Raw genomic sequence first — 24,854 nt, forward strand, 5'->3', positions numbered from 1 at the left:
TCTAATACTTATATACAAACTCGGGGTTCTCGCGGTCGGTGATGTCGAGCAAAGAGTATTCGCCAGTGGCCTCTCTTTGTCGGTTACGGTTGAGATAATGGCACATATAGCCGATGCCCAATACCATTGGAATCGCCACCAGTTGAGTCACTAAGAGGACGATCTTAGCCGCAGTATACGTCTTACCAGTGAACAATTGCGGGCCAATGATACACGCCACCAGAAACGCCACCATCGTCATCACATTACGGGCAAATTTCTTGGTGGAGCCACCGGTGTTGGCCATCGTCCACGCATAGAAAAGAGTGATGGACGACAGCCCCAGGTACAACAAGTATAACCCGAATAACTGGCCGTATTTGGAAACGGGACACAAAAGAACGATGGCTCCCACGACACTGGGGATGAGCATGGTGATGATGATCACCATATACCCACCAAACTGGACGAGTAATGTCAGGGTCATGATGACAATGATGATGAGAGCTCCGACGGGGATCTGGAGAAGGGCACTGGTTTTATTAGTGAAGCCAAACAGCATGGTAACGGTGACGGAGAAAGTACCGATAGCTCCCGTGACGATCTGTGAGATTAAGATGTTGAAGAAATACGGCCAAGTCAACGGGTCTCGCCATAAAAGCTCGGCAATGTGGTTACGTTTAACCACATGACACTTACTGCCAGTTTGGTTAGCCTTAATCGCTGCCACCACTGCGTATTTTTGTTCCAGGGTAAGCCATGATGCCGTGGCGACATTATCGGGAAGCCACCAAAACACTCCCACGCCAAACGCACACGTGATCACTCCCATCACCAAGAAGAGGATCTGCCACAGAGCAAATTTCGGCAGGTGGATATACTGGAAGCCAAACAGGAGGAGGGCGCCGATGATCGTGGCTACACCCGCCATCGACAGCCAGAGCCCCATTCTCGCCGCCTGGCTCTTCTTACTATACCACATGCTGCTGATATAGATAAGCCCCACTGCCAGCGACAGCTCAAATATCCCAAGCAACGTTCTCACCACCATAAGCTGAGCGTAGGTGGTACAGGCACAATGGCACGCCACCACGACGCCCCAGCAGCAGACAAACACTCCCAAGCTCTTCAGAAGCGACCACCGCTGCATCGCATACGCCATCACTGGCTCCCCAGCAATATACGCCCCATAAAACATCGTCAGCAAGTTAGCGAATTGCGACCCGTGGAGGTTTTCCTTGATCCCCATGGCAGCAGCATAGTTCAATAACAGTTTATCCAAGAACTGGAGTAAGTAGATACCGCAGAGCCACGGCAATATATGGAGATCGACCCGGCGAGTGGGGTACTCGGTATCTTCGAGCAGCGAGCTCACTTCCGCCGCAAGCGCATACACTTCATCCTTGCCGCTAGCGTCTGATGCCAGTGTCACCAGTGGAGGCGAGTCGGGGTCGTGTTTCTCTGATAGTTCAGGGGAAGTCATCGGTAATTTACGACGTGTTTTAGTGTCTCTTTTTAACCATTTCTATTAGTATTAATATATGCAATAGTAGTATCCCTGCACCGGTGCGATTATGCCCTTAGGCGCGAAATCAAAAAAAAGCGTGCGTAATAGTGGGAGGATTCGAACTCGGGAGTTTACACCAGGCAGTAGCCACCGTCAACCTTAATGTCGGAGCCCGTGGTGAACGACGCCGCGTCCGACGCCAAGTACAAGTAGGCGCCACACAACTCGCGCGGGTGGCCCTGGCGACCCTTGGGAGTCAATCTGTACCAGGTGCTCTTGATATCTTCAGGAACAAAGTCCAGCAACTCAGTGCCAATGTAACCCGGGGACACAGTGTTGACTCTAGCGAAGTTAGCCCATTCCACGGCGAGCGAACGGCCCAAATGAAGTACCGCCAGCTTCGCCGCGTTATACGGAGCCTGGAAGTTGGGTACGTTGACAATGTGAGCACTCATCAGCGCCGTCATGATGAGCGAGCCAAACCCTTGTTGCTGGAACACTTTGCCAATGTGCTTAGCACAGTAGTAGACACCGTTAACGTCGATATTAAACACGTTGAGCCATTCGGCATCGTCGTCGTCGGCTTGGTCAACGATAGCGCCCGAAGTCCAGGCGATGCCGGCGTTGGCGACAAAGATATCAATGACACCAAACTCGTCGCGGGCCTGGTGGATGACGTCCTTCACTTGCAGAGCCCGGCGCACGTCGCAGTTGTAGAACACCACTTGCGCCTGCGGGTTGACTTTGCGGAGCTTATTCACCGCAGCGTCATTGGGAGCGTAGTCGATGATCGCCAACTTCAGCAACCCCGCTTGGAGGTAGGCTTCGGCGACGACAAAACCAATGCCCAGCACGGCCCCGGTGATGATGGCAGCCTTGTTTTGGAGCAGAAACAAGTCCAAGATGGGCGACGTCATTGGCGGGTACGGTTGAGGCAACCGGCCAATGGTGGGGTTCACCAACAGGCCCAGCGCCAGTTTGGGGGCTTCGGCGGGGGGGTTTTCCGAGGTGACGTTTTGTTGAGGAGTGATAACTTGTTCAGGGGGATCGGTAGTCATGGTAGTGGTACTCAAACCTTCAGTGTCTAAAAACGTCGAGTTTATATATTTTACGGGTTTATAGAGGTTCCGCCGAAAATGATTCCCTAGTTTCTCCGAAAATGCAACTCAGCGCGCACCCTAACAGAACGGAGGTTATGTAATGATGATGAGGGGACGGATAGATTCCCGGCGAGTCTTAGATCGATGGCGCTATTTATGGAATCGACAAGATGACCCCGTCTAATTGATGGCGGTTGCTACCATTTCGAGGAACGACAACTAAGTAAACATTTAGATTGATTCCGTCTTTTTTTTTTGTTGGGCGGAGTGCCGAAGTCAGGCGAGTGCCACTAGTTTCGTGAGTTCACCCCACCATCCGTTAGCCACGTTTCTTTTTTTTGTTCGCACGATGTCTTGGGCGCAGCACTAACAAAAAGAAACCCTCCGCGGCGAACTAATGCGATGCGAGCGGAACGCGGGGTTTCTGTCGCACTCTGGGGAGGCTTTCCTTTTCTTTTGTGGCTCAGTATGTCACTAAAGCAATGGTGAGAAGGTTGGGTTTTTTGCCGTATTGGAAAGAGCAATTGCTTTGTGGTAGTTTTGATAGAGTTTTGTACTTGTTGTTTAGGGGTACCCGTTGGGGTGGGGTTGAGACACTTGCATTTATGGGAGCAAGTGGTGGAGACTCAAGGGTGGTCATCCGTATCATTGAGAGCAATTAGGGGATAGTTTAAACCGTTTTACGACTCCTCCAATCGATTATAATCGCAACTGTAAACGTCCTATGATGTTTAGTAAGTGCTACATCCATTATATTGCGTTCAGTTCGTTACAAGTGCAACACCATCGAGAGTCAATGCAACCGTAACCATTCTTGCTAATAGTGACACTCGTAGAATTTTTACTTCAAGTCATTCAATCAACTGTCAAATCAATTGTAATGTAATTTGTCTTCAATTGACTACTACCAGTGTCTGGTCTGGTTCGCGGTGCAAGGGCCTTTTCTACAATTGTGGCGCGCGGCTTGATAACACCATGTTGATTGTTGGTCTTACTGGCGGTATTGCCCTGGGCAAGTCCACCGTTTCGAAAGAGCTTTCGCTGACTCACCAGATACCCATCATCGACGCCGACCTCATTGCTCGTCAAGTGGTCGAGCCAGGCAAGCCCGCCTACAATAAAATCACCACTGAGTTTGCCGATGTCCCCGATCTATTACTTGAAAACGGAGAATTAAACCGACCAGCTCTCGGCCGAGCCGTATTTGGCAACAAGCAGCGACTCGCAGTGCTCAATGGCATCACCCATCCCGCAGTCCGCCAGGAGATCTTCTGGCAGCTCATTGATAACTACGTGAGAGTAAAGCCAGTGGTGGTGTTGGACGTGCCCCTCTTGTTTGAAGCTGGTCTCGATAAGATCTGTGGCGTCACCATCAGCGTGCTGACCTCGGCCGAGGTGCAAAAAGCCCGGCTTCAGCAGCGTAACCCTGAGCTTTCCGAGAGTGAAGTGGATAAACGGATTGCCAGTCAGATGCCGATGGCCGAGCGTAATGCTAAAGCCGATATCGTCATTGATAATAATGGTAGCGTTGACCAATTAAAGCAAACGATAGCGACTACTATCGAGAAGATTACTCCCCTGTTTTGGTGGACATTATTCATGTTGACTCCCTTCGGCTGGGGGTGGGGCCTTATCAGTCAAGTCTGGAGAGCTGCCCTTAAGCCAACCCCGGTTAAGCGCAAAACTCAATAATTCATTCCTTTATTGTCAATGTACGTAATTAGTTTACAACTTAGAGTCTTGCTTTTCGATGGCGATGGATTCCATTTCCAACAACACGCCCAAGGGCAACTGCTTCACTGCCACACACGAACGAGCGGGCAAGTGGGTGTTGGCGTTGAAGTACTTGCCGTACACCTTGTTGAACAAGGGGAACTGGTTGTCCATGTCGGTCAAAAAGATGGTGTTTTTGACGATGTGGTCCAACGATGAATTAGACGCTTCCAAGATGTTTTTGACGTTCTGGATCACTTGTTCGGCAGCGGCTTCCACCGAGGTATCGGTCAAGGGCTTGTTTTCCGAAGTGTAAGGGATCTGGCCCGACACGTAGATGAAGCCGTTGACCTTGACAGCTTGCGAGTACGACGCAGCGGGAGGGGGAGCAGCAGCAGTCTTGACCTAGAACGAGTTAGTCTTTGATTTGATAAATAACCATGCCGTTACCGGCGAACTGAACAATTGGCAAATTTCGTAGTCTTTCTTTGTTTACGTACTGGGGTGATGGAGGACGAGGCTCTTTGGGACATTCTGGCGACAGCACGCAATTGGTTTCTCAACATTTCACAAGCGCAGTGGTGATGAGTGGTTTTTATACTGGGGGTGAGGGGGACACACGATTCGGGAATCGGCGGCGTTCGCCGCGACCGGGGGGAAATCTCCGCGGCGCGAGTCAGCCAGGAGTCAGCCAGGGTCAGAGAGAGTCAAGCAAGAGTCAACTCAGCCAAAAATACTTCTATTTCATTATCTCTATAAATCATTAAATCATTCAAAATTGTGGTCAGTGGTCTTTGAGTTTATCGACCCATTTAGGTTCCACGACTAAGACCACACAGTCCGCTAGTAAATTCTCTTTGGTCTCGATGGGTTCATCAGATTCAAGGTCACCCACTTTATACACTGACCCTTTCACCCAGCACTTGCGCCCTTGTTTCCGTTGCACCACCGACTTGATCATAATATAGGTATCCATAAGTGTCGGTTGACGGTAGTTTATATTGAGATTTGCCGTCACTCCTCTCTTCAGCGGGAACGCCTGGAAGGCGAGCCGACAGGTGAGTTCATCCAATAATGTCGCCAAAAGACCGCCGTGGATCACTCCAGCGTGACCGGTAAGCCGATTACCAAGGTGGAAAAACGTCACGGAATAGTTCCCATCGTCGCCACACTCGCCTTCAGCGATATCTTCAGGGTACTGGAGCCATTTATCGTTGATGATATACATCGCTGGCGACCGTAAATCGATCTTATCCGGTCCCATCAACGTATGCCCCGTAAAATTAGAATAAAGCTTCTCCGTAATGTGTTGTGCTTGAGCATTGGCCTCCAGTTTATACGCCCGTAAATAGTGTTGGTATTTGGGGGAGCGCTCGAGCTGGTGCAAATATAGGTTCAGCGACTTTAATTCTGGAAGTTGTACGTGACTCAGACTGGCCGAGCTCACCGCCGTCGCTTGCTCTGACTCCATACTCAGGGGTGATAGTTTTTTTATCAGGACGGTCCGGTACATTTATATTTGTGGCTCTCTCCCGTGTGTTGCCCCCGCCCTGATCCCTCGGCTTAGCTTCCGCGGATAGCCTCGGAATCGGGCTGAGTGAAAGCGGATCTACACCGCCACAACACCGTTAGAGAAAGTGGCCTTATATTTATGGAGTTAGCCGCATAACCGTTGTCCTACCCCCCCTCCTCCTCCCCCTCCGGAATAATGGGTGGTGGCTGCGCAACGCGGGGAAGTCGTTCCTCGGAACGAGCCCACCGCTATCTGGCATGTGGTCCTCAGCAATCGACTAGGGTGTAGATAAAATTAATTAAATTGGCACGTGTGTTTGGTAAACAACGTAGATTATATTTTACGATGGTCATAATCAAATCGTAGACTAAATTTAACGATTTTGAGTGAACACACTGTAAAATTGGATGAGGCTGTGACAAATCCGATCGCGATGTCGTAAATTTCTTTTTGTTGACAAGCATCGGGAAGCTAGTGATTTGATTCAAACTGAAGACTAGTAATTGTAGACGTCAATTCATTGACCACTACAATTAATTCAAATTGTAATAGCCAACTCATTATATTCGATGAATGCGATCTACAAACAAAGCGTTTTGGTATGGAAGGATATACTAGCTATATATATTAATATGAAGGGCGTGTCACCCTGGGTCGTTACTCATAAGCATCGTAAACATGATCAGCTGAAGATGGAGCTGCGGGTAGCCTTAATTGGCCTCCGGGGTGGCGATGATGGCGGGGGGTCCGCAAGTTGTTTAGGTCGTTTTGGTGGCCTCGACACTGGTACGGTTGACGTTGGTGGTCGCCGACGAGACGGCATGAATATCAGTGCCGCCGCCGCCGCCGGACGTTTACGTGGTCGTTCAGCTGGTACTGTCGGTGATGGGCGTTGTATCGGTGGACTCAGTGTAGGCGATGACGTGGTCGTTTCACCTCGTGTGCGAGACTGGGAAGTGCTTGTAACTGCTGGTCTCAGTGAGGTTGACCTTGTAGTTGATTGTGGTCGAATTGGGGCTAATGCCAGCGGGGGAGATGAGGTAGTTCTTGTTCTTGGTGGTGCCACCACTTGAGGGTATTTCAGTAACGGGGAAGCCGCTGGCGGCTTAGGAGCCACTTTAAACATGAGCCCCCGATCGGCGACATCGCGTTTGGCCCGAGCCAAGATCGTTTTCGGTCGCCGAGGACCGTCCCAGCCACCACCCAGTGGCGACCTGCCCCATCCCAGAATGCGACGGCGAGGCTCTTTGAGCTCTCCCGCAGGCACAGCAATCACTTTACTCTTCTTATTTTTCAATTCCTCACTCATTTGTCTCAACCGGTTAGCGCTTTGTTGGCGTAGTTGTTCTCGATCTTTCACGTACTGATCGTAGAGCTTACGCAGCGACGGCTGGGTCGGCAGCACCTCGGGCCGGTCGGGGAAGTCCTTGCGGATGAGCAGGCGCCATATCCGTTCCAGGTCTTCGGTGATATGGGGCGATTTCTGCTCTATTAAGCGGAGTTGCTTCGCCAGCATTCGTTCTAGCACGGGGACGAGGAGATGGAACGGTGTCGCCCCCACGTCCTCCACCAACATGGGGAACTGGATAAACTTGAGGGTGGCAAGCTCGACAAGCGAGAGCACCATCGTGGCTTCGGCTAGGGCAAGTGTGTTTGTATGGGCGAGTGGTCTGTCATCGCTGCCTTATCGGGTGCGAATTTGGGGATTATGTACTGCAGATAACACCCGCCACTCAACGGTTACCTACTCTACTAACTCATGGTCATTTGTCATATTAAATTGCATGAATGTTTATGCCGCTTCACGCTTGTCCCAGTATTGGCGTGATCGGTCAAAGTAGAGGTTGGCGTGGTCAAGATGGTCTTCCTGAGCACCCGGGTGAGTCAACTCGAACACCCGAGTACAGGCTGCCGTCCAGTCTTCGGGAGTACGACCATTGCCATCGACCATATCTGCCACTGAAGCCACTTCATCTTCCCTAAGTTTAAGCTCTCTAAGTTCATCTTCAAGCTGACTGCGAGGCAAATCGCGATAAGGACACCCGTGGAACTGGCCCCGTTGCGGTCTCGGCTTATTGAAAACAGTATTGCAATTCCAGGGCTTATAGTTGATGCGACTCCCATTAAGCCCGTAGAGATGGTTAATGTTGTAGACGTAATTCTTTTGGAATGTGTCACTGTTCATACGACCATCTTTACAAAACTGAGTCCGCCAAAACACGAGAGCTTCATCAACACCAAGACCAATCCCTTTGAGGAAAAGACCAAATTGCGTACGAGCATCGTATTGGAGTTTTGAGGTTGCAACCAACCCATCAAGCATCCGTTTAGCACAAAGAGGGTAGTGTCGCCGAAGGCCAGGCGTATTGATCTTGGCAGCAGTGATGTCGGCGTCACCAGCAATATCGGGCAGGTAACCTTCAGAGTGACTGAAGTTATCGGCGAGATGCATGATCATTGGCGTCAAACGATCATCCTCCTCAAGTTGTGGCAATTGTTGTACTGTTGAAATGAGCTTTCTCTCGAGGAACTTAGCGTACTCATTAGCAAGGATATGGGTTTGCATCAGCAGCGGCAAGTAGGCGTTACCTTCGCTTAAATATACCGTCCGCAGCAGTACCAAATTGGGCACTCTTTCGAAGGGTACTTTGATAAATTGCTCTACTTGAGCAATATACTGTTTCACTTGGTCGTCAGTCACCGAGTCAACGTTACGTTCAAGCTTCAAATGATTACGGATCGAAGCCCCACTGGCGGCAAAGAAGTTATCCAAATTCCTTTCTTTCTCTTCCGCATCAATGTAGCGCCACGGCAACTTCTCCAGATGACTGGTGATGAATTCCTGTTGTTCCTTTGGCAGCAATGACTGGTAGCGTAATTTGAATAACGCCACCTCGTTCTTGATGAACCGTTTGCGGAGGTCTTCGCTTCGACAGAACACAAGCAGCAAAATGAAGTGTGAGTAGTGGTCCTTCTGTCTCTCACTGTGTTGAGTGTCGGGGTTGTTTGTAAGCGGTAAAAACTTATTAAGGGTAGGTCTCATCAACGTTTCCATCTCCTTTGGGGTCTTCTTTCGGAGACCAAGTGATTGGATTTCCACTAACACTCGAAGACGGTCACCCGCCCATTGCTCGAATTGCTCCAAAGTAATCTCTTCCAAAGGTGGAGCATCGTAAAAGGAAAGCCTTGAAGGGTACTGTTGAGTGTATGCGGCTTTGTCGTCGGCAAAGTTACGCCGAGAGGCCGTCTTTCTCTTGGAACGGTACATGGTACGCGTATGAACAAAACCAGACGCGTCGTGAAAAAGTGTCACCAAAAAGAGGTCGAAGACCAGAGAAAAGCAAATATGTCGAATGTGTGAACCTAAAATCAAACTAAGTATTAGGAGAAGAAACAAATCAATCAAGATAGTATTAATGATGAACAGAGCTCATCGAGTGGGTGAAGAGTTCGATATTAAAAATTTCACTAAATGACAAATGAACAGAGATAAATTCAAATCAAAGGATATATGGAAATATTGGTCCTCTCATATTAGTCTAGTTATAGTTATATTTCATCTCCCATCAATGTTTCAAGAGGATCACTGATTTCACTTACAGTCTCGTCTTGGTGTCGACCACCTCTATTTCGCACGTCGCGTTTTTCATTCTCCAGCAACACACCATGAGTGACGTTCACATCGACGCCGCTACGTTCCACAAGCGGTTGCTGATCATCCAGGCCAATATGGTGGTGGATAAGCTCCAGCAATTGTTGACGGTGGTGGGAGCGCGTGACGAGGACAACACCTACAAGAAGCTGACGGTGTTGCAGACGTGGTTGTTGGGCTACGAGTTCAACCAGACCATCATCTATATCACTCAGGATAAGTGTATTTTCATCACTTCCGAACTGAAGGCGAAGTACCTCAAGGGACTTACCGCTCAGCCCACGGCGAACTCGTCAGAAGTGGAGATCTGGGAACGCACCAAGGATAAGGAAAAGGCGAAGGAAGTGTTTGAAAAGCTTGTCCAATTAATCAAGGACACCGATGACGGCAAATATGGCTTTGTGGTTAAGGATTCCTACAAGGGTAAATTCATCGACGAGTGGGATGAAGTGGCTAAGGATCTTACTAATAAGGTGGATATCGCTCCGTTATTGCTGAAACTGATGGAAATCAAGGACGCCGAGGAATTCTCTGCCACCCAGACTGCCGCCAAGTGCTCGACGGTGATGATGGAGATCGTCACTGAAGATATGATGCAAATCATCGACGAGGAAAAGAAAATCACCAACGCCCAATTCACCGATAAAATCGAAGAGAAATTAGATAACCCGAAGTGGTTTACTAAGCTGAAGTTGGGCAAACAGTTATTGGTGCCTCAACGTGACTTTGACTACGAATTGGTCGACTGGTGCTACCTGCCCATCATCCAGCTGGGAGGGCAGTACGACCTCAAGCCGCTGGCGGTGTCGGAGGACACGCAACTCAAAGGTGACGTGGTGGTGGCGTCGATCGGGTTACGCTATAAGCTGTACTGTCTGAACGTCGCCAGAACGTTTATGATCGACCCCACTAAGGACATGGAGGAAAACTACGAGTTTTTGATCAAATTGCAGGAACACGTCACCCTGTTGATGAAGCCGGAAGTGTCGGCTCTGCTGATCTATGACCGGGCCGTCAAGTACATTGGTGAACACAAGCCCGACTTGACGTCTCACTTCACCAAGAACTGTGGGTGGCTTATGGGTATTGAGTTCAGAGACTCTCTGTTCGTGTTGAACAGTAAAAACGATCGCCAATTGCAAGCGGGTCAAATCTTCTCGGTCACCCTTGGGTTCTCGGGGCTTAAAAACCTGAAGGGTAAGCACTACGCTGTGGTGTTGACTGACACTTTCAAGGTCGGCGAACACGAACCTATTCGTTTGACTAACTACGCTAAGACTTTGAAGGAAGTTACCTTCTACTTCAATGATGACGCTGAAGAAATCAAGGCGAAGATAAAGCAAGAAAAGCCCAAGTCGGAAACTCAATTGGAACTGAGAGTTAAGAAGTTGCGTAACGAAAGCAACGGCGCTCTGGATAACACTGCGGAAAAGTTGCGTCAAGAGATTCAAACCAAATTACACGAAAAACGTCAACAAGAAGGTTTGGCTCGTTTCTCTAAGGCCGACGCTACCGATCTGACTGAGTACCGCCCCATCTTCAAAAAGTACGAATCGTACGTGCGTGAATCGCAAATCCCGTCGCAAGTGCGTGATCTTAAGGTCCACGTTGATTACAAAAACCATACTATTTTGTTACCTATTTGCGGTCGGCCGGTGCCGTTCCACATCAACCTGTTCAAGAACGGGTCGCAAAATGAGGAAGGCGAATACACTTACTTACGTCTTAACTTCAACTCCCCTGGTGCTGGTGGTAACGTTCTGAAGCGTACTGAACTTCCCTATGAAGATAACGGTGAGCTGTCATTCATTCGTTCATTCACTTTCCGCTCCAAGGATAGACAAAGAATGGTTGATGTCCTCAAGGCGATTCAAGACTTAAAGAAGGACGCCACTAAGCGCGAGCTGGAACGCAAGCAAATGGCCGACGTTGTCACTCAAGCTAACCTCATTGAAATCAAGGGCCGGGTGAAGAAGTTGGATAACGTTTTCATTCGTCCTCCTCCCGACTCCAAGAAGCTTGGTGGGGTGTTGCAGATTCACCAAAACGGTATCCGCTACCAGTCGCTGTTCCGCGCTGATCAAAAGGTTGATGTCCTTTTCTCTAATATTAAGCATCTCTTCTTCCAGCCATGCAAGGATGAATTGATTGTCATCATCCACTGCCACTTGAAGAACCCGATCATGATCGGTAAGAAGAAGACTTTTGACGTCCAATTCTACAGAGAAGCTTCAGATATGGCGTTTGATGAAACTGGGGGGCGTAAACGGCGCTACCGTTACGGTGATGAAGACGAATTACAACAAGAACAAGAAGAACGTCGTCGGAAAGCGTTGTTGGACAAGGAATTCAAGGGTTTTGCCGAACAAATTGCTGAAGCGCTGAACGGTATGATCGATCTCGACATTCCTTTCCGTGAGCTTGGTTTCCAAGGTGTGCCGTTCCGGTCGGCGGTGTTGTGTATGCCCACCCGTGACTGTTTGATCCAGTTGATCGATCCTCCTTACCTTGTGGTGACTCTTGACGAAATTGAAATTGCCCATCTTGAACGTGTCCAATTCGGTTTACGTAATTTCGATCTTGTGTTTGTGTTTAAGGACTTCAGCAAGCCCGTCGTCCACATCAACACCATCCCGATGGAAGTGTTGGAAGATGTCAAGGCGTGGTTGACCAATGTCGATATCCCCATGAGTGAAGGTCCCATGAACTTGAACTGGGGTACGATTATGAAGACAGTTCAACAAGACCCTTACCAATTCTTCTTAGACGGTGGTTGGTCGTTCCTTTCTGGCGATGGCGAATCTGACGAAGAAATGCAAGAGCTGGAAGAATCGGAATTCGAAGTGTCTGACGACGATCCTTCGGACGAAGAAGTCGACTCTGCCGAGGAAGAACTGGAAGACTACAGCAGTGAAGGCAGCGCCAGTGAATCCGACGGGTCGGTGGCCAACCTGGAGGACGAAGATGAAGACGAGGAAATTTGGGATGATTAGATCCATTAAGTATGTTTAATTATATATGTATAACTTTTGCGAAAACGTTTTATGCTCTCCAGTACTGGGCTAAAGAGTGGAGTTTATCGATGACCACCGGCAAAAACGCTTGCACACTGTCAGTGATCAAGTTTTGGAAGTGAACGATCGCCTCTTCTTCGGTCAGGTCAATTCTGAATTTCTCTTCCACCTTTTCAATCGCTTGTCCTCGATTAACCTTGATGTCGGGGATGTTAGCGTCGAGCATCAACTCAAATAAGTTAATAATCAAACTCAGATTTTTGCGAAGGGTTGAGTAGGTGGTGAAACAGTACCCTTTGAAGAGACCAAAGTTTTCGTGATGTAACCCACCCATACCGTCAATTACTTGGATCGGCAATTTCATAAGTGGGGGGAATGGCTTAGGGTCTCGCCCTAAAATGTAGCCAAAGTCGGCGTGCCAGAACTTCCCGTTAGGCGAAAGCAAAAGATTGTCAAGATGGCGATCCCCCACACCCAATATATATGTAATAACGCAATAGCCAGCACACAGCTTGATGTAGTTCTCCATTAAAACTGGCAGCACACCAAGGTCGTTGGATATGCGGGGGGAAGTGGAATGCATCGTCGATGATGTACCAGTGACGAGGGCAGCCGGAGGAGAATGGGTCAGTGCCGTGGGCAGGTACCAAATACTCTTGGCTGCGGGTTCATATACCGGTTGATCTTCTCGAGAATGGAGTCTCAAGTAAGATAATATACCATTAGGTTGAAGTACTTCAGAAGAATTGATTTGTACTGGGTAATCATCTTGAGGGTACAGCTGAGCCAAAATCTCATCCAAGGTTTCATTAGGGACAAACTGCATCATCCCCGCCACTGGCAGCGTCGCCAAGATCTTGTATGGAGTCAATTTGAGGTCTAAGTTCTCATTCTTCAATAACTGGTCCATAAGGTCGATCATTTGGATCACTAATTGATCTTGGCGTAAATCGTCACCAATCTTAAACATCATCGGGTACTTACCATATTTCTTTGTATTACCCGAGATCTCCACTGTCTTGAGTGTTATTTTCAAAGGAGCTAACGACGACTTGAATACTGACAGCTCTTGAGGGTAGCAACCACAAACCATCACCAGCGGGTCCAATGGTAACGGGAATGTTTCAGGAAACTTGAGGAACTCATTCAGACTGTTGCCGAGATACTCTCTCAAGTATTCCACTTTACGTGCGGTAGCCTCATTCCGCTTAAATGTCGTTCTCATCAATTCCACTAACCCACTAAGCTTCTTCACAAACCAGATTTGCCGCTTAAGGTGAGCGTAATAAGGAAGCTTTTTATGGCCACCACTGCAGTAACTTTTGAGTTCAGCAATAAACTTATTGAGAATAACCAGGTAGATCATCGGCGGTTGAGTCTTGCTCAATTTGGATTGGTTGACCATATCCTCATTTTCCACTTTGAGGTACCAGTAGAAGTAGTTGCCCAATTTAGGTACCTCAACTGACCGTTCAATCAAAAACTGAGTAAGGGGCAGGTTTAAAATTGCCTGCTCATCTCCATGATAAATCTTAGCCTCATATTTCAACGCCTGAATAAGCTGGAGAAGATATAACAAAAGCTCTTCACTATTCGCTTGTTTCAACCGATCAACGGCGAATTTGCGGATAAATCTGACTTTCGTCACCACGTTTTGGAACTTTTCCTCTTCATTCTTGGAGACTGGATCGACCCCAGTAGCCGCACTTCCGGTAGGATAGAGAGTATACGGGTTGAAATAAGAGCCGAGGAACTCGAGGGCATCACCAATATGGATCTTTTCGACCGTCCAGTAACGAGGGATAATATCTGAGAAAGCATGGTCAACTTCAGAGTCATTCTCCCAGTCGATTGATTTGAGAAATTTGGGAAGAAACGAAGCCAGCGCTGTTCCCGTGTCGCTATTCTTGGAGAAGTAATAGCGAAATTTCCAAATGAGATTCTTTTCGTACTCGCTAAGATCGGTACTGGCGGCTTTGACAAGGATGCGGAGAAGCTCATCCCGCACTTGGGGACTAGGCTTGATTTCCTTATCGAGAAGCGCATTATTGATGTTACGCTCCAACCGGTGGTATTTCGCTTCTATGGGATCGTCTTCATCGCCAGGTATAGTGTAATCAATCACCTGATGATGGGTATCAGGAGATATGGTCACCAGATTAAGCACCGTTGAAGGGGCCACTGTTTGCGATGTTTCACGAGCCACTGACACCGCAGCCGTAGTCTCAGGCTTACGCCATTCCGAATAGACAATCGGCAAGTCAAATGACGGTAACTCCACATATAGCGAGTAGTCACCCACTCCTTCAGCTGGGGACGACGCCACTTTAGGGATAACAAACTTATCTAGCCAAGGAACCCGAGGAAGCTGGCCATTCTCATATTTAGCAAGGTCTTCTTCCTCCACTGTGAGTCCTGGAAGCCGCTTTTGGTAACATACAGGCGGGTTTGCCTGATTTGACGCCCTATAGACTGCCACCTTTTGCCGGCCACTTCGAAGGGTAAAGCTTTCGCGATTGAAAAGGGATAATGACCCCACAGCAAATAGATTAGGCTTGGTATTGGTGACTTCAAATACTCGTAGCTGGAGGTAGGCGTCTTGCAGCAATTGACGGTAATCCAAGGGTAATGCTATAGTGGTGTTCCAGCTCCTCAGAGACCCATTAAACGGACTGTATTTGGTGTGGACAGGTACCAGAAGCATATTCTGAGTATGGTGATTATCATAGGCAGTGACTTCGATGAATAACTCCAGGTAAGGAGCCACCTTCGAGTAGGTCTTGTACACGTCCGGGTGGCGGTACCTATCGGCGAGCGATGCGAGTTGCGGGTCGGTGATGGCGTCCATGTGCTCGATCTTGAGCTGGACGGTGGCCCTGACGTCGGTGGAAAGCCCGAACGCCGTCAGCGTCGCCTTGGGTTCCATGGGAGAGCACGGCCTTTCGATCTCGCAGTGACGCCTAATTGGGAGAGAGTGCAGACGATGATGTAATGCGACACCACAACAGGGTAAATGAAATACAGGTAAACACTATACTGAATCGGCGACTTCAGGTATACTAACTTTAACGATTTGAAATCACAGTGATCTCGAGTTGACGAGCCCAGCAGTTGTGGTTCTAGCCACTGTGGTGAGAATAGTCGATACTCAACGATCACTAATAGATAACTAGGATAACTTCAGGCATTTAATCAATAGAGCTAACACGATAACTACTTATGTATTCTGAAAGTGGTTGAGGCGTGTTCCCGATATTTAAATTTAGACGATCGATGCTCCCCTCCCTCACATTACTAATATGTCACACTCTTACGATGATCAGAGCAAATTCTAATGTAGCCAAAAGCCTATTTGACCGTAAAATATCAAATCAAACCTACTACATTAACGACTTACTAGGTCTTTTTTCCAGTTTATTCCACCCTCTTCGGTTTCATCCCGGGCCTCGTGCTAATGCCACGCGCTGCGAAAATGAAATCGATCCCCCACCGAAAGCATCGACGATGAGTGTCCTCCCTGGAGAAGTGAGCCAGGAGCTCGACCAGTTGGTCGGGCTGTTGATGCTGCTGGATAACAACGTCCGGAGCAGCGCGGAGAAGACGTTGGAAAAGGAGTGGCAGCAGCTGCCAGAACAGGTGCTGATGCTCCTCACATTCTTGGCCGAGCGGGCCTGCGACGCCCCCGACACCACCTACCAAGCATTTGCCGCCGTCATGTTCCGCCGGGTGGCGATCAAGACCCCGGAATACCTGAGTTCGGTGGCCGACCGCACTATCAGCTCCGTCCCCGAGCCCGTACGCACGCAAATCCGTCGTATTTTACTTCAAGGGTTCGTCAAGGAAAACTTGCCGAAACTGGTGCGCCACAAGCTCGCCGACGCCATTGCTGAGATGTCTAAGCCCGACGCGCTGCCGGCGGGGCTGTGGGCAGAGTTGGTGCCGCTGATCCTCTACGCTACCGAGCTCCCCGACCCTAGCTTTAGGGAGAGTGCTCTTCGTATCATTGCCGCTGCTCCCGAAGTGGTGGAAGATGCCGCTGAAAAAGTCGTCCAGGTGTTTAAACAAGCGTTTGAAGATAACGACGACGAAGTGCGCATCGCTGCCTGTCTGGCGTTTGTGGCGTTCTTCAGAGGCCTCCGTAAATCGGAATGGCCGCTTTTACAGACGCTTTTACCCGGTTTGCTTAATTCGCTCCCTCGATTCCTTGAGGCTCACCACGATGTCGCTTTAGCCCAAGTGTTTGAGCTGTTGATTGAACTCGTGGAATTGGCCCCAAAGATGTTTAGAGACATGTTTGGTACCATCGTCGACTTCTGCGCCACCGTGTGTAAAGACCGCGACTTGGACGAGCTGTGTCGCATGGCCCTGCTTGAGCTCTTGACGACGTTTGCTGAGTGTGCCCCGCAAATGTGTAAGCGAGAAGAACGGTACCCGGATACGTTTGTGGTTACCTGTTTGACGATGCTTACTGAAGTCGGTGAAGACGATGACGATGCTGCTGAATGGAATAATAGCGATGGCAACGATGATGATCTGGATGAAGACCCCATTTACGATGCTGCTCGTCAAGCTCTTGATCGGGTAGCCCTCAGATTAGGTGGGCAAACGTTAGCCGCTCCCTTGGTGCGCTACTTACCGGAAATGGCTCAACTGAGCGAATGGCGACAACGGCAAGCGGCTCTCATGGCCCTTTCGCTGGCGGCTGAGGGTTGTGTCGATGTGCTTATGGACCAGATCGACCTGCTTTTGGATATGGTGATCCCGTTGGTGGCGGACCCCCACCCGAGAGTACAATACGCTGGGTGTAATGCCTTGGGGCAAATGTCGACCGACTTCGCCAACGTCGTCCAGCTTCTGTTTGGCCACCGCATCCTCCCGCCGCTTATCTCTCATTTGACCAATAAGCTGGTGCCTCGGGTCCAGGCTCACGCTGCCGCTGCCTTAGTCAACTTCTCGGAAGCGGCACCCAAGGAAGTACTTGAACCTTACCTTGACCAGGTGCTTCTGAACTTATTGGGCCTTTTGCAAAACCTGCCTAAGCGCTACGTTCAAGAACAAGTGCTTACCACTATTGCCATCATTGCCGACGCCGCCCAGAACTTCTTCAGCAAGTACTACGACACGTTGATGCCGCTTTTGCTCCACGAATTGGCGCAACCAGACACCGACGAACAGACCCGTTCGTTAAAGGCTAAGTGCATCGAGTGTCTGACGCTTATCGCGCTTGCCGTGGGCAGAGAACAATTCAGTGCCCACGCCCAAGAAGTGTTGGAACGCTTTGCGGCGTTGCAACAGCTGATAGTGTCTGACGACGACCCCATCAAACAGTTTTTGGAACAAGGGTGGTGTCGCGTGTGTCGCATTGTCGGAAGAGAATTCTTACAAGTTCTTCCGGAAATCTTACCTCCCGTACTCGAACAAGCCCGTTACACTCAAGACGTGCTGTTGCTTGAAGAAGACCAGGCTGAGGAATACACTCAAAACGACGACTGGGACGTGATTAACTTAAGCGGTAAGCTTATTGCCGTCCACACCCTGACGTTAGACGATAAGGTCACTGCCTTAGACCTCCTCCGGCTGTACGCCGCTCAGTTGAAGGGGGATTTCGTCGCCTACGTCGACGAGATCGTCGAGCAGATCGCCATCCCCGCCCTCCAGTTCTACCTCCACGACGGGGTGCGGGCTCTGGCAGCACTTGCGCTTGCCCTGATGATGCGGCTGGCGGTCGCCGCCGACCACAACGTCGCCCAGTTGTGGCACTTGATCATCGTCAAGTTGGCGCAAACGATGACCTCGGAGCCGATGCCCGAGCTTCTCATGGCCTACTACACCGCCGTGATCGATATGGTGAACGTGGTGCCGGCCTCCATCGTCCTGGGCGACCCTCGACTCTTGCGGGCGTTGGCCACCGCCATCAACGGCAACTTGTTAGCTGTCTACGAGCGGATCAAGTCGAGAGAAAACGGTGACGACGATGACGACTACACTGAAGACGTCGCCGACCTGGACGACGAGTACACCGACGACGAATTGTTGGACGAGTGCAACAAGTTGGTGCTGGCGTTGTTCCGTCGGGCCACCCCGTTTGCCGGCCAGTTTTTGGACGTGGCCCGTACCACGGTGACGACGTTTGTCAACGACGACAACACCCATTTGAAGCTCTGTGGGTTGGTGATGGTGTGTGACGTCATCGACGCCGGCGACCGCACGGTGGACCTTGAACCTTGGTTGATGGTCGTGGCCCAACTGGTGATGCTGGCTCACGCCGGCGTGCGGCAAGCAGCGCTGTACGCGGTCGGTGCCGCTGCCGACCACGGCATCGCTCCGGATTTCTGCATTGCTTGTCTTCAGCCGTTGTTCAAGATGGCGCTGGTGCCCGACCTGGGAGCCGACGAGAACGTCGTCGCCACTGAAACCGCGGTGGCTGCCATCGGCAAGATCTTCCACGCTTATCATGACAAAGTGCCCCAATTGGACACGGCATTGCAACAATGGGTGGGGCTCTTACCGGTGATTCATGACCGGGAACAGGCTCGCTTCTGCTACCAGTTCTTGGTGCTGTTGATTCTGAGCCAACACCCGCTGGTGACCACGCAAGTGCCCAAGGTGGTCGAGCTGGTGGTGCTGGCATTGGCCCACGGGACGTTGCTGGAGGAAGTCCAGGCGGAAGTGATCCCGGCCGTGAGGGGTTTGTTGTCGTCGCTCCCTCAAGAGCAAGCGACGGCGTTGTTGGCTAAGGCCCCCGAAGAGGTGAGAAAGTGCATTGGGTACTCTTAATTAAATGGGGGTTCCCTCTCCCCATCCCTATATAGTAATAAAGTGACTCACAAGAATGTGTCATTGTCATTGCCTAACTCAGGGTGGTTTAAAATGTATCGTCAATCTCGTGTCGGTGACTTCCGCAGAGCCCAATTTTTGGGTTTTTTTTTTTATTTTTTGTTTTCAACTTTGTATTTTTTTTTTTTTTCGTTTTTACATCTTTTGTTTTAGTTATTCATATATGTTCATCAAAAGAGTGTAGCAAAAAATCGTGACCATGATATTCTTGATTTATCAGACCTGGTAATCTGAAGATTTTCTATCTCTGTGAGTTTGAGTGATTATTGCCGAATTGCGGATCAGACAGCCGCGCCACGCAAAGTCTTGCAAATGAAGTTGTAGGACGTCATAATGAGCTTATATAGACTATACTCAAGGAAAAACGAAAGCCCATTGTAATCCAAGCATATTTGTTGATTGTACTAGTGATCGATGGATTGTGCCCTTGCTTTACGCTCATTTGTAAGTGCCACTATCGTAAGTAGTCGCAAAAAAAGAAATCATACCCCGCAGATGGATTCGATAAGCTTCGATGCCAAGATCTCGTGTATACGACTTGTAAGAGGCGAATACACCTCAGCCGTGACCCACATGCAGTGGGGCACAAACCACGCAAACGGCAGAAACACCTCAACTAGTATAAATAGGTCACAACTTATTTGTGAAATAGTTCAATTACAACAACGACAACAATTATGAGAACCGAAATGATCAACTTTGCCTGTGACGCCTCGTGCACCAACAACTGTGCTCTGGCGTGCCACTGCTCGTCAAACTGTGCTGATGGCTGCAAATCCAATGCTGGCTGTGCCGCTGCTTGCTCTTGTCAACAATGTGGTGGGGCTAACTGTGACTGCGGTTGCAACCTGTGCTGCCACTAACTGGTCAGCAGAAACTGGTTTATAGTGTTTAGTGACTATTGAATGAATGAAGCTGTTTATATTGTGTAAACTGTAGTGTTGGCTTAGGGGAGGTTTGCGAATTAAACACCCAAGCGTTGTTTCTTTTTATTGTGTCTTTTACACTCCTGGGAGATATGACCTTTACTCTTTGATTGTTAGAGGCCGAGAAGTAGAACGTCAGACAATTGCAATTGCTAGATGAAGTCTGCGCTACAATCAATTTGAGCCATTGACCCGTCTAAGACGCTTGTATAGAGCTTCGACTACGAGACCTTACAGACGTCTACACCGTAAAACCTCTAACTCAATGAGTTCCGCTTAGCATGTGACCACTACCCCATTCCGTTGAGATTCAGCGATAAAGTTGTGGCTATTGTATACGCAACTGCGTACTTACGGAAATTACATCCGGTTCCTGCATATAGTGGAACCTAATCTCAACTAGCAGACTACCCGAAATCTGGTCCGAGTGCGAAAAAGAGTAAAGTCAAAGGTAACCCGGACTCCTACGATGCCAACTAACCCTTACTTGTGTAGTTGACCCTTCTGGTAGTAGCACAACACCCCCTTCTAGGTGTATTTAAAAAGTAAAAAACTTGAAAAGCGTGACCGCAAACGCACGCTTTGCCCTCACTTTTCTCTCAACCTAGCGAAGTTAGACCATAGGGGTGCTAACAAATGTTACTCACAAAAGTGCAGCCAACAACATATATCGGCGACACCAAATGGCATTCGAAAAAGTTATGCCGTTCTTCGAAAAGTAAAGAATTTGAAACAAAACTTTTTTTTTAGTGGAAATCCCAATTTTTTGATTTGCTTAGATCGATGAATTGTGTATCAAATCTGACTAAACTGGCCACGACGATCACAATGAGCCTAATCCTATCGCTCCACAATGAGCATTTGCGACGCAATGGAATGGTAGGATCTACCCAAGTTCACCATCAACTCGGTGGTCTGTATATAAGGTATTGCTAGACGAGGCACTCTAGACGATGCACACGTGACGATGCAAGATGCATTTGACGTGTACGGGCACCAAACACTATTGTAAATCATCAACCTTTCATGACGCTTTAACTAAGTTAATCAAATGTAATCCCGACTTGAACTAGGAAGGTGTACACCTGGCTGGCGATCTGCACCAAACAAAAGTGTCAGTCATGCTTACCTTTCCGGCAACTGAGACAAACACAAAGTTAACTACCGCCGATAATGGGACAATCTTCTACGGTATGCAAGGCGTGGATCTATTTCAGGGGGATAATAGATATGGTATTTCAGGTAAGTTAACGGTGCAAATGCGATTACACTGATCACTGTTGAGTTACTCTACCATCCCAAATTCCATGTGGGGAACCTTTACCGAGAAACGCTTCCAATAACTCCACTGCGGTATTGACCTCATGGTAAACGACGCCGATATAATCAACTTGAAAGTCAAAAATTGCGATTAAAACCATGTCATCGCGGCGTCCATTTGGTTTTCAAATGCCATCGCCCGCGAGACGTGAGAGTGTAGTTCGTCGAAGACAAACGTGTCACCTCAATTCAACGCTAGGTTGTCAATGTTCGGTTTGCTCCGTTTACTCTTGCGAGCGCAAGCCAGGGGGCCGTGGTCGGCTTCACAACGCGAGCAATGGTAGGCGACAAGTTCTGCCACCGGCTGAGGATCGATGCCCACGCATGGCCCGTGGAACCGCTGTCCACATACGTCACACATGATCCACTCGCCACACTCGGGCGCCCGACATATCAGTGGGGGGCAGTTGTCGAGCATTTTTGTCGCACTACCCGAAATTGCAGGCGTAGGTTCGTCAATAAGATTGCCGTCGTCTCTGTTATTGTTGGGATCTTTTGGCACAGACCCAATGACCACCACCTTGCCATCATGAAGAATTTGAAAGATGAGGGGAACTTGACTGTTGTCGCCACATTTATCCTCCCCTGTATGGTAAAAGAATCTCTCATAAACGCGGCAACACCCAAAGCAGTACTTTCCCTGGACAAGAGGGATCAAAGGAAATGGCGTTTGGATGCTAGATAGAACCTCGGTAACCGAACAAGTACTGTAAGTTTTACTAATCTCTGCCTGCAACCTTGCGGACCATCCACGCTCGCCAAGGTGATTAAGTTTAATGTGCGCTTGGAATTGGTGTGGAAACACTACCATCGGTTCATGGCCTTCGGCGCAAACAAACAAGCCGGTTTCCTGGTGCTTTTCAATCTTCAACATCTCCATTTCAATATCATTGTCGCTCGAATATTTAGCTTCTTCAACTTGAGGTTTTTGTGGTAGCTGTCCGATGACCACGTATTGATCCTGTGCGTAAATTTGGCACTCGACTTGTACACTAGTGCATCTGTCGGTTGTGGCGTGCTCTTTCTTCGCAGTAACCTTGTCACAATGGTGACAATAGTACGCGGTGGTCACGGGGATGGCAGGAAACTCGGTTTGGATGGTAGGAGGGACTTTGTTAACTGTACCGGTGCTGAGAGCCTGTAGAATTTTCGCGCGTACGTCGGTGGAACCTGGTTTCTCATCTGAGTGGCGTGTAAGCATGTGGCTTGTTACCTGGTGTGGTAGCACCACCATTGGCTCATGGCCCTCAGCGCATACGAGTAAACCCGTCTCTTCGTGCTTGGTGACATTCACGGTAATTTCAGGCGGCGCTTGGTGTTGCAAATTGGTGTCGTCAGCATCTTTGAAGACATCTGGCATAGACCCTAATATAACCCATTTGCCTCGATTATATTGCTGAGCCTTGACCGAGTATCGTTTGCTACCCATACACTCGGGGCTTCCTCTCTTATGTTTCCTATTATTCTCCCAAGGTTTGTGACACCGCTGACAAAAGTGCTTCTGGAGAACGGGGATGTCAGGAAGCGGCGTGAGAATGTTAAGAGGAACTTGGGAGGCGATACCTTTCGACAATTCCTCCCGAAGTCGATGACGAGTCTCATCAGACCACAATTTTCTGTCATGTCTATGCATTAAGTGTGCATTGATCTGGTTTGGTAAGACCACGGTAGGCACATGACCCTCGGCACAAACAATGAGACCGCTTTCGGCGTGCTTGGAAACATTCACTTGAAGAGGCTTGGGCGTGACATCAAACTCGGTTGGCATGACATTCAGCAGTCTGTCCTCATTAGATATGCCAGGCTCCTCCGCCCCATAAGAAAGAAGTTTAGAATTGTCATCTGGGTTTGTAGGCAAAGGCTGATCAGTTGGATCGGGAGTCTTATTATTGCAATTATCATCACCACTAAAGGGCGAGTGTGGGTCGGCAACTTCCTCAACTGCGGCGACATCCTCATGGCAACTTGCAACATGGGTTATATCGATGTGCCCATTGACATCCTCGGGTACATCAGCGGGACCGTTATCAACATTGACGGTCGCAACTTCAGCTTCAACACAGTGCTCAATGTCGTGAATTTCCTTCGTTTCGGGATGGCTCTTAGTGCTATGTTCGTCCACAAGCTGATTAGAACTCTCTATTTCATCCATATTTCCATTAGTTTCCACATTGCCGATACCATCGTCAATTGCGTCCACATAGCTTGTTACCTCTTCAGTTTCAATGTAGATTTCGGTCTCGGTTACTTCTTCACTGTGTTTTTCAGTTACATTGTCGTCCACAAAGCCGGTTGCATCAGTGTTGCGTATTACCTCGATTGCAGATTCACATCCCATCTCGTCCACGTTCCCACTAACATCATGAGTTCCAGTATGGTTGTCAGTGTCGGATGTTTCAGTATCAACACTAACCGTAACCTCGTCCTCAACCTGGTTTACGTCCTCAAGTTCGGCAAAGCCTGATTCAGTATCTTCTAATATTGGAGAGCAACCATCAATCCCGCTATCATTCAACGTAAGATGATTTATTTCGTTTGCAAACAGTATTGACGACTCCAGAGAAGATACCATTAACGAGTTTGTGTTTGCCACTGACGTTGCATCGACCACATCTTCAATTGGGTCTGATTCTGGCGGCGACAGATCATATACTGGAGGGGGGAGATCATCTTTAGTTGTTGATTTTTGGAGTGTCCCAATCGAGGTTAAAACATCAGCCAGTACTCCAAACTTGTCGACGATGGTTTGGAGCTGTGACTCGTCAATGTAGAATAGAAACGCCATAAACTGGTTAGCCAAATGAAGCAACAACAACCAATATATATATACACAGCAGTTGACGCGTCGTCAATTCATGGCGTTGTCTCAGCTCGTGTATGGTACCTGCATTCTTGGCCTCCGATGTTTGTTCGTAGAACTTGAAAGCGCGTACGATGTTTTACATTCCAAACACAATACAAAATGGAGTTTGGTGGGGAGGTCCTCAATTTTGGTTGGGGGTTCTGTCTCAGGAGGCGGGCTCAGAGGGTGTTGTCTGCAACGTTTAGCCGCTGGACCATCACCCCCAGTGGAAATTGTCCATAGAAGAAACTGTCATGGTCACTTTGCGGGAGTTGGTAAGGGATAAAAATTTCCCCTCATCATCTCCTCAATTTATATTGCTCGCTCATATCGGTACCCTTCGACTTTCCCTGGTCTCGTCAACTGGGGATTGGAAAGCGCGTACCGCCACTCTACAGACCCGAGATCTGTCTACCATTGTGTACGCCATTGTTTGAAGATCATGCCGAGT

General features: G+C 48.9%; 10 protein-coding genes across 10 annotated transcripts; 3 read left to right on the forward strand and 7 right to left on the reverse strand. All coding sequences in view use genetic code 12, as the record gives it.

Moving 5' to 3' along the window:
• Position 1: 1 nt before the first annotated feature.
• On the reverse strand, positions 2-1,462 carry DIURU_003220 (uncharacterized protein; the record flags this gene model as incomplete). Its single annotated transcript, XM_034155959.1, has 1 exon — positions 2-1,462. The coding sequence occupies one exon, from the start codon at positions 1,460-1,462 to the stop codon at positions 2-4; it is 1,461 nt and encodes a 486-aa protein (XP_034011992.1).
• Positions 1,463-1,617: 155 nt separating this feature from the next.
• On the reverse strand, positions 1,618-2,544 carry DIURU_003221 (uncharacterized protein; the record flags this gene model as incomplete). The annotated part of the gene is made up of 1 exon (XM_034155960.1): positions 1,618-2,544. The coding sequence occupies one exon, from the start codon at positions 2,542-2,544 to the stop codon at positions 1,618-1,620; it is 927 nt and encodes a 308-aa protein (XP_034011993.1).
• A 1,017-nt stretch (positions 2,545-3,561) lies between these two features.
• DIURU_003222 (putative dephospho-CoA kinase) lies at positions 3,562-4,278 on the forward strand (the record flags this gene model as incomplete). The annotated part of the gene is made up of 1 exon (XM_034155961.1): positions 3,562-4,278. The coding sequence occupies one exon, from the start codon at positions 3,562-3,564 to the stop codon at positions 4,276-4,278; it is 717 nt and encodes a 238-aa protein (XP_034011994.1).
• A 33-nt stretch (positions 4,279-4,311) lies between these two features.
• On the reverse strand, positions 4,312-5,770 carry DIURU_003223 (uncharacterized protein; the record flags this gene model as incomplete). The annotated part of the gene is made up of 2 exons (XM_034155962.1): positions 4,312-4,704; positions 5,123-5,770. 2 exons carry the CDS (start codon positions 5,768-5,770, stop codon positions 4,312-4,314), a joined length of 1,041 nt encoding a protein of 346 aa, XP_034011995.1.
• Positions 5,771-6,494: 724 nt separating this feature from the next.
• Positions 6,495-7,439, reverse strand: ELA1 (elongin A; the record flags this gene model as incomplete). The annotated part of the gene is made up of 1 exon (XM_034155963.1): positions 6,495-7,439. One exon carries the CDS (start codon positions 7,437-7,439, stop codon positions 6,495-6,497), a length of 945 nt encoding a protein of 314 aa, XP_034011996.1.
• Positions 7,440-7,604: 165 nt separating this feature from the next.
• PRI2 (DNA primase subunit) lies at positions 7,605-9,080 on the reverse strand (the record flags this gene model as incomplete). The annotated part of the gene is made up of 1 exon (XM_034155964.1): positions 7,605-9,080. One exon carries the CDS (start codon positions 9,078-9,080, stop codon positions 7,605-7,607), a length of 1,476 nt encoding a protein of 491 aa, XP_034011997.1.
• A 398-nt stretch (positions 9,081-9,478) lies between these two features.
• CDC68 (chromatin-remodeling protein) lies at positions 9,479-12,457 on the forward strand (the record flags this gene model as incomplete). The annotated part of the gene is made up of 1 exon (XM_034155965.1): positions 9,479-12,457. One exon carries the CDS (start codon positions 9,479-9,481, stop codon positions 12,455-12,457), a length of 2,979 nt encoding a protein of 992 aa, XP_034011998.1.
• Positions 12,458-12,506: 49 nt separating this feature from the next.
• Positions 12,507-15,404, reverse strand: VPS34 (phosphatidylinositol 3-kinase; the record flags this gene model as incomplete). The annotated part of the gene is made up of 1 exon (XM_034155966.1): positions 12,507-15,404. The coding sequence occupies one exon, from the start codon at positions 15,402-15,404 to the stop codon at positions 12,507-12,509; it is 2,898 nt and encodes a 965-aa protein (XP_034011999.1).
• Positions 15,405-15,982: 578 nt separating this feature from the next.
• DIURU_003228 (uncharacterized protein) lies at positions 15,983-19,255 on the forward strand (the record flags this gene model as incomplete). Its single annotated transcript, XM_034155967.1, has 1 exon — positions 15,983-19,255. The coding sequence occupies one exon, from the start codon at positions 15,983-15,985 to the stop codon at positions 19,253-19,255; it is 3,273 nt and encodes a 1,090-aa protein (XP_034012000.1).
• Positions 19,256-21,745: 2,490 nt separating this feature from the next.
• Positions 21,746-24,346, reverse strand: DIURU_003229 (uncharacterized protein; the record flags this gene model as incomplete). Its single annotated transcript, XM_034155968.1, has 1 exon — positions 21,746-24,346. One exon carries the CDS (start codon positions 24,344-24,346, stop codon positions 21,746-21,748), a length of 2,601 nt encoding a protein of 866 aa, XP_034012001.1.
• Positions 24,347-24,854: the final 508 nt, after the last annotated feature.

Source organism: Diutina rugosa (genome assembly GCF_008704595.1).
Source record: "Diutina rugosa strain CBS 613 chromosome Unknown scaffold19_size194765, whole genome shotgun sequence".
Classification (NCBI taxonomy): Eukaryota; Fungi; Ascomycota; class Pichiomycetes; order Serinales; family Debaryomycetaceae; genus Diutina; species Diutina rugosa.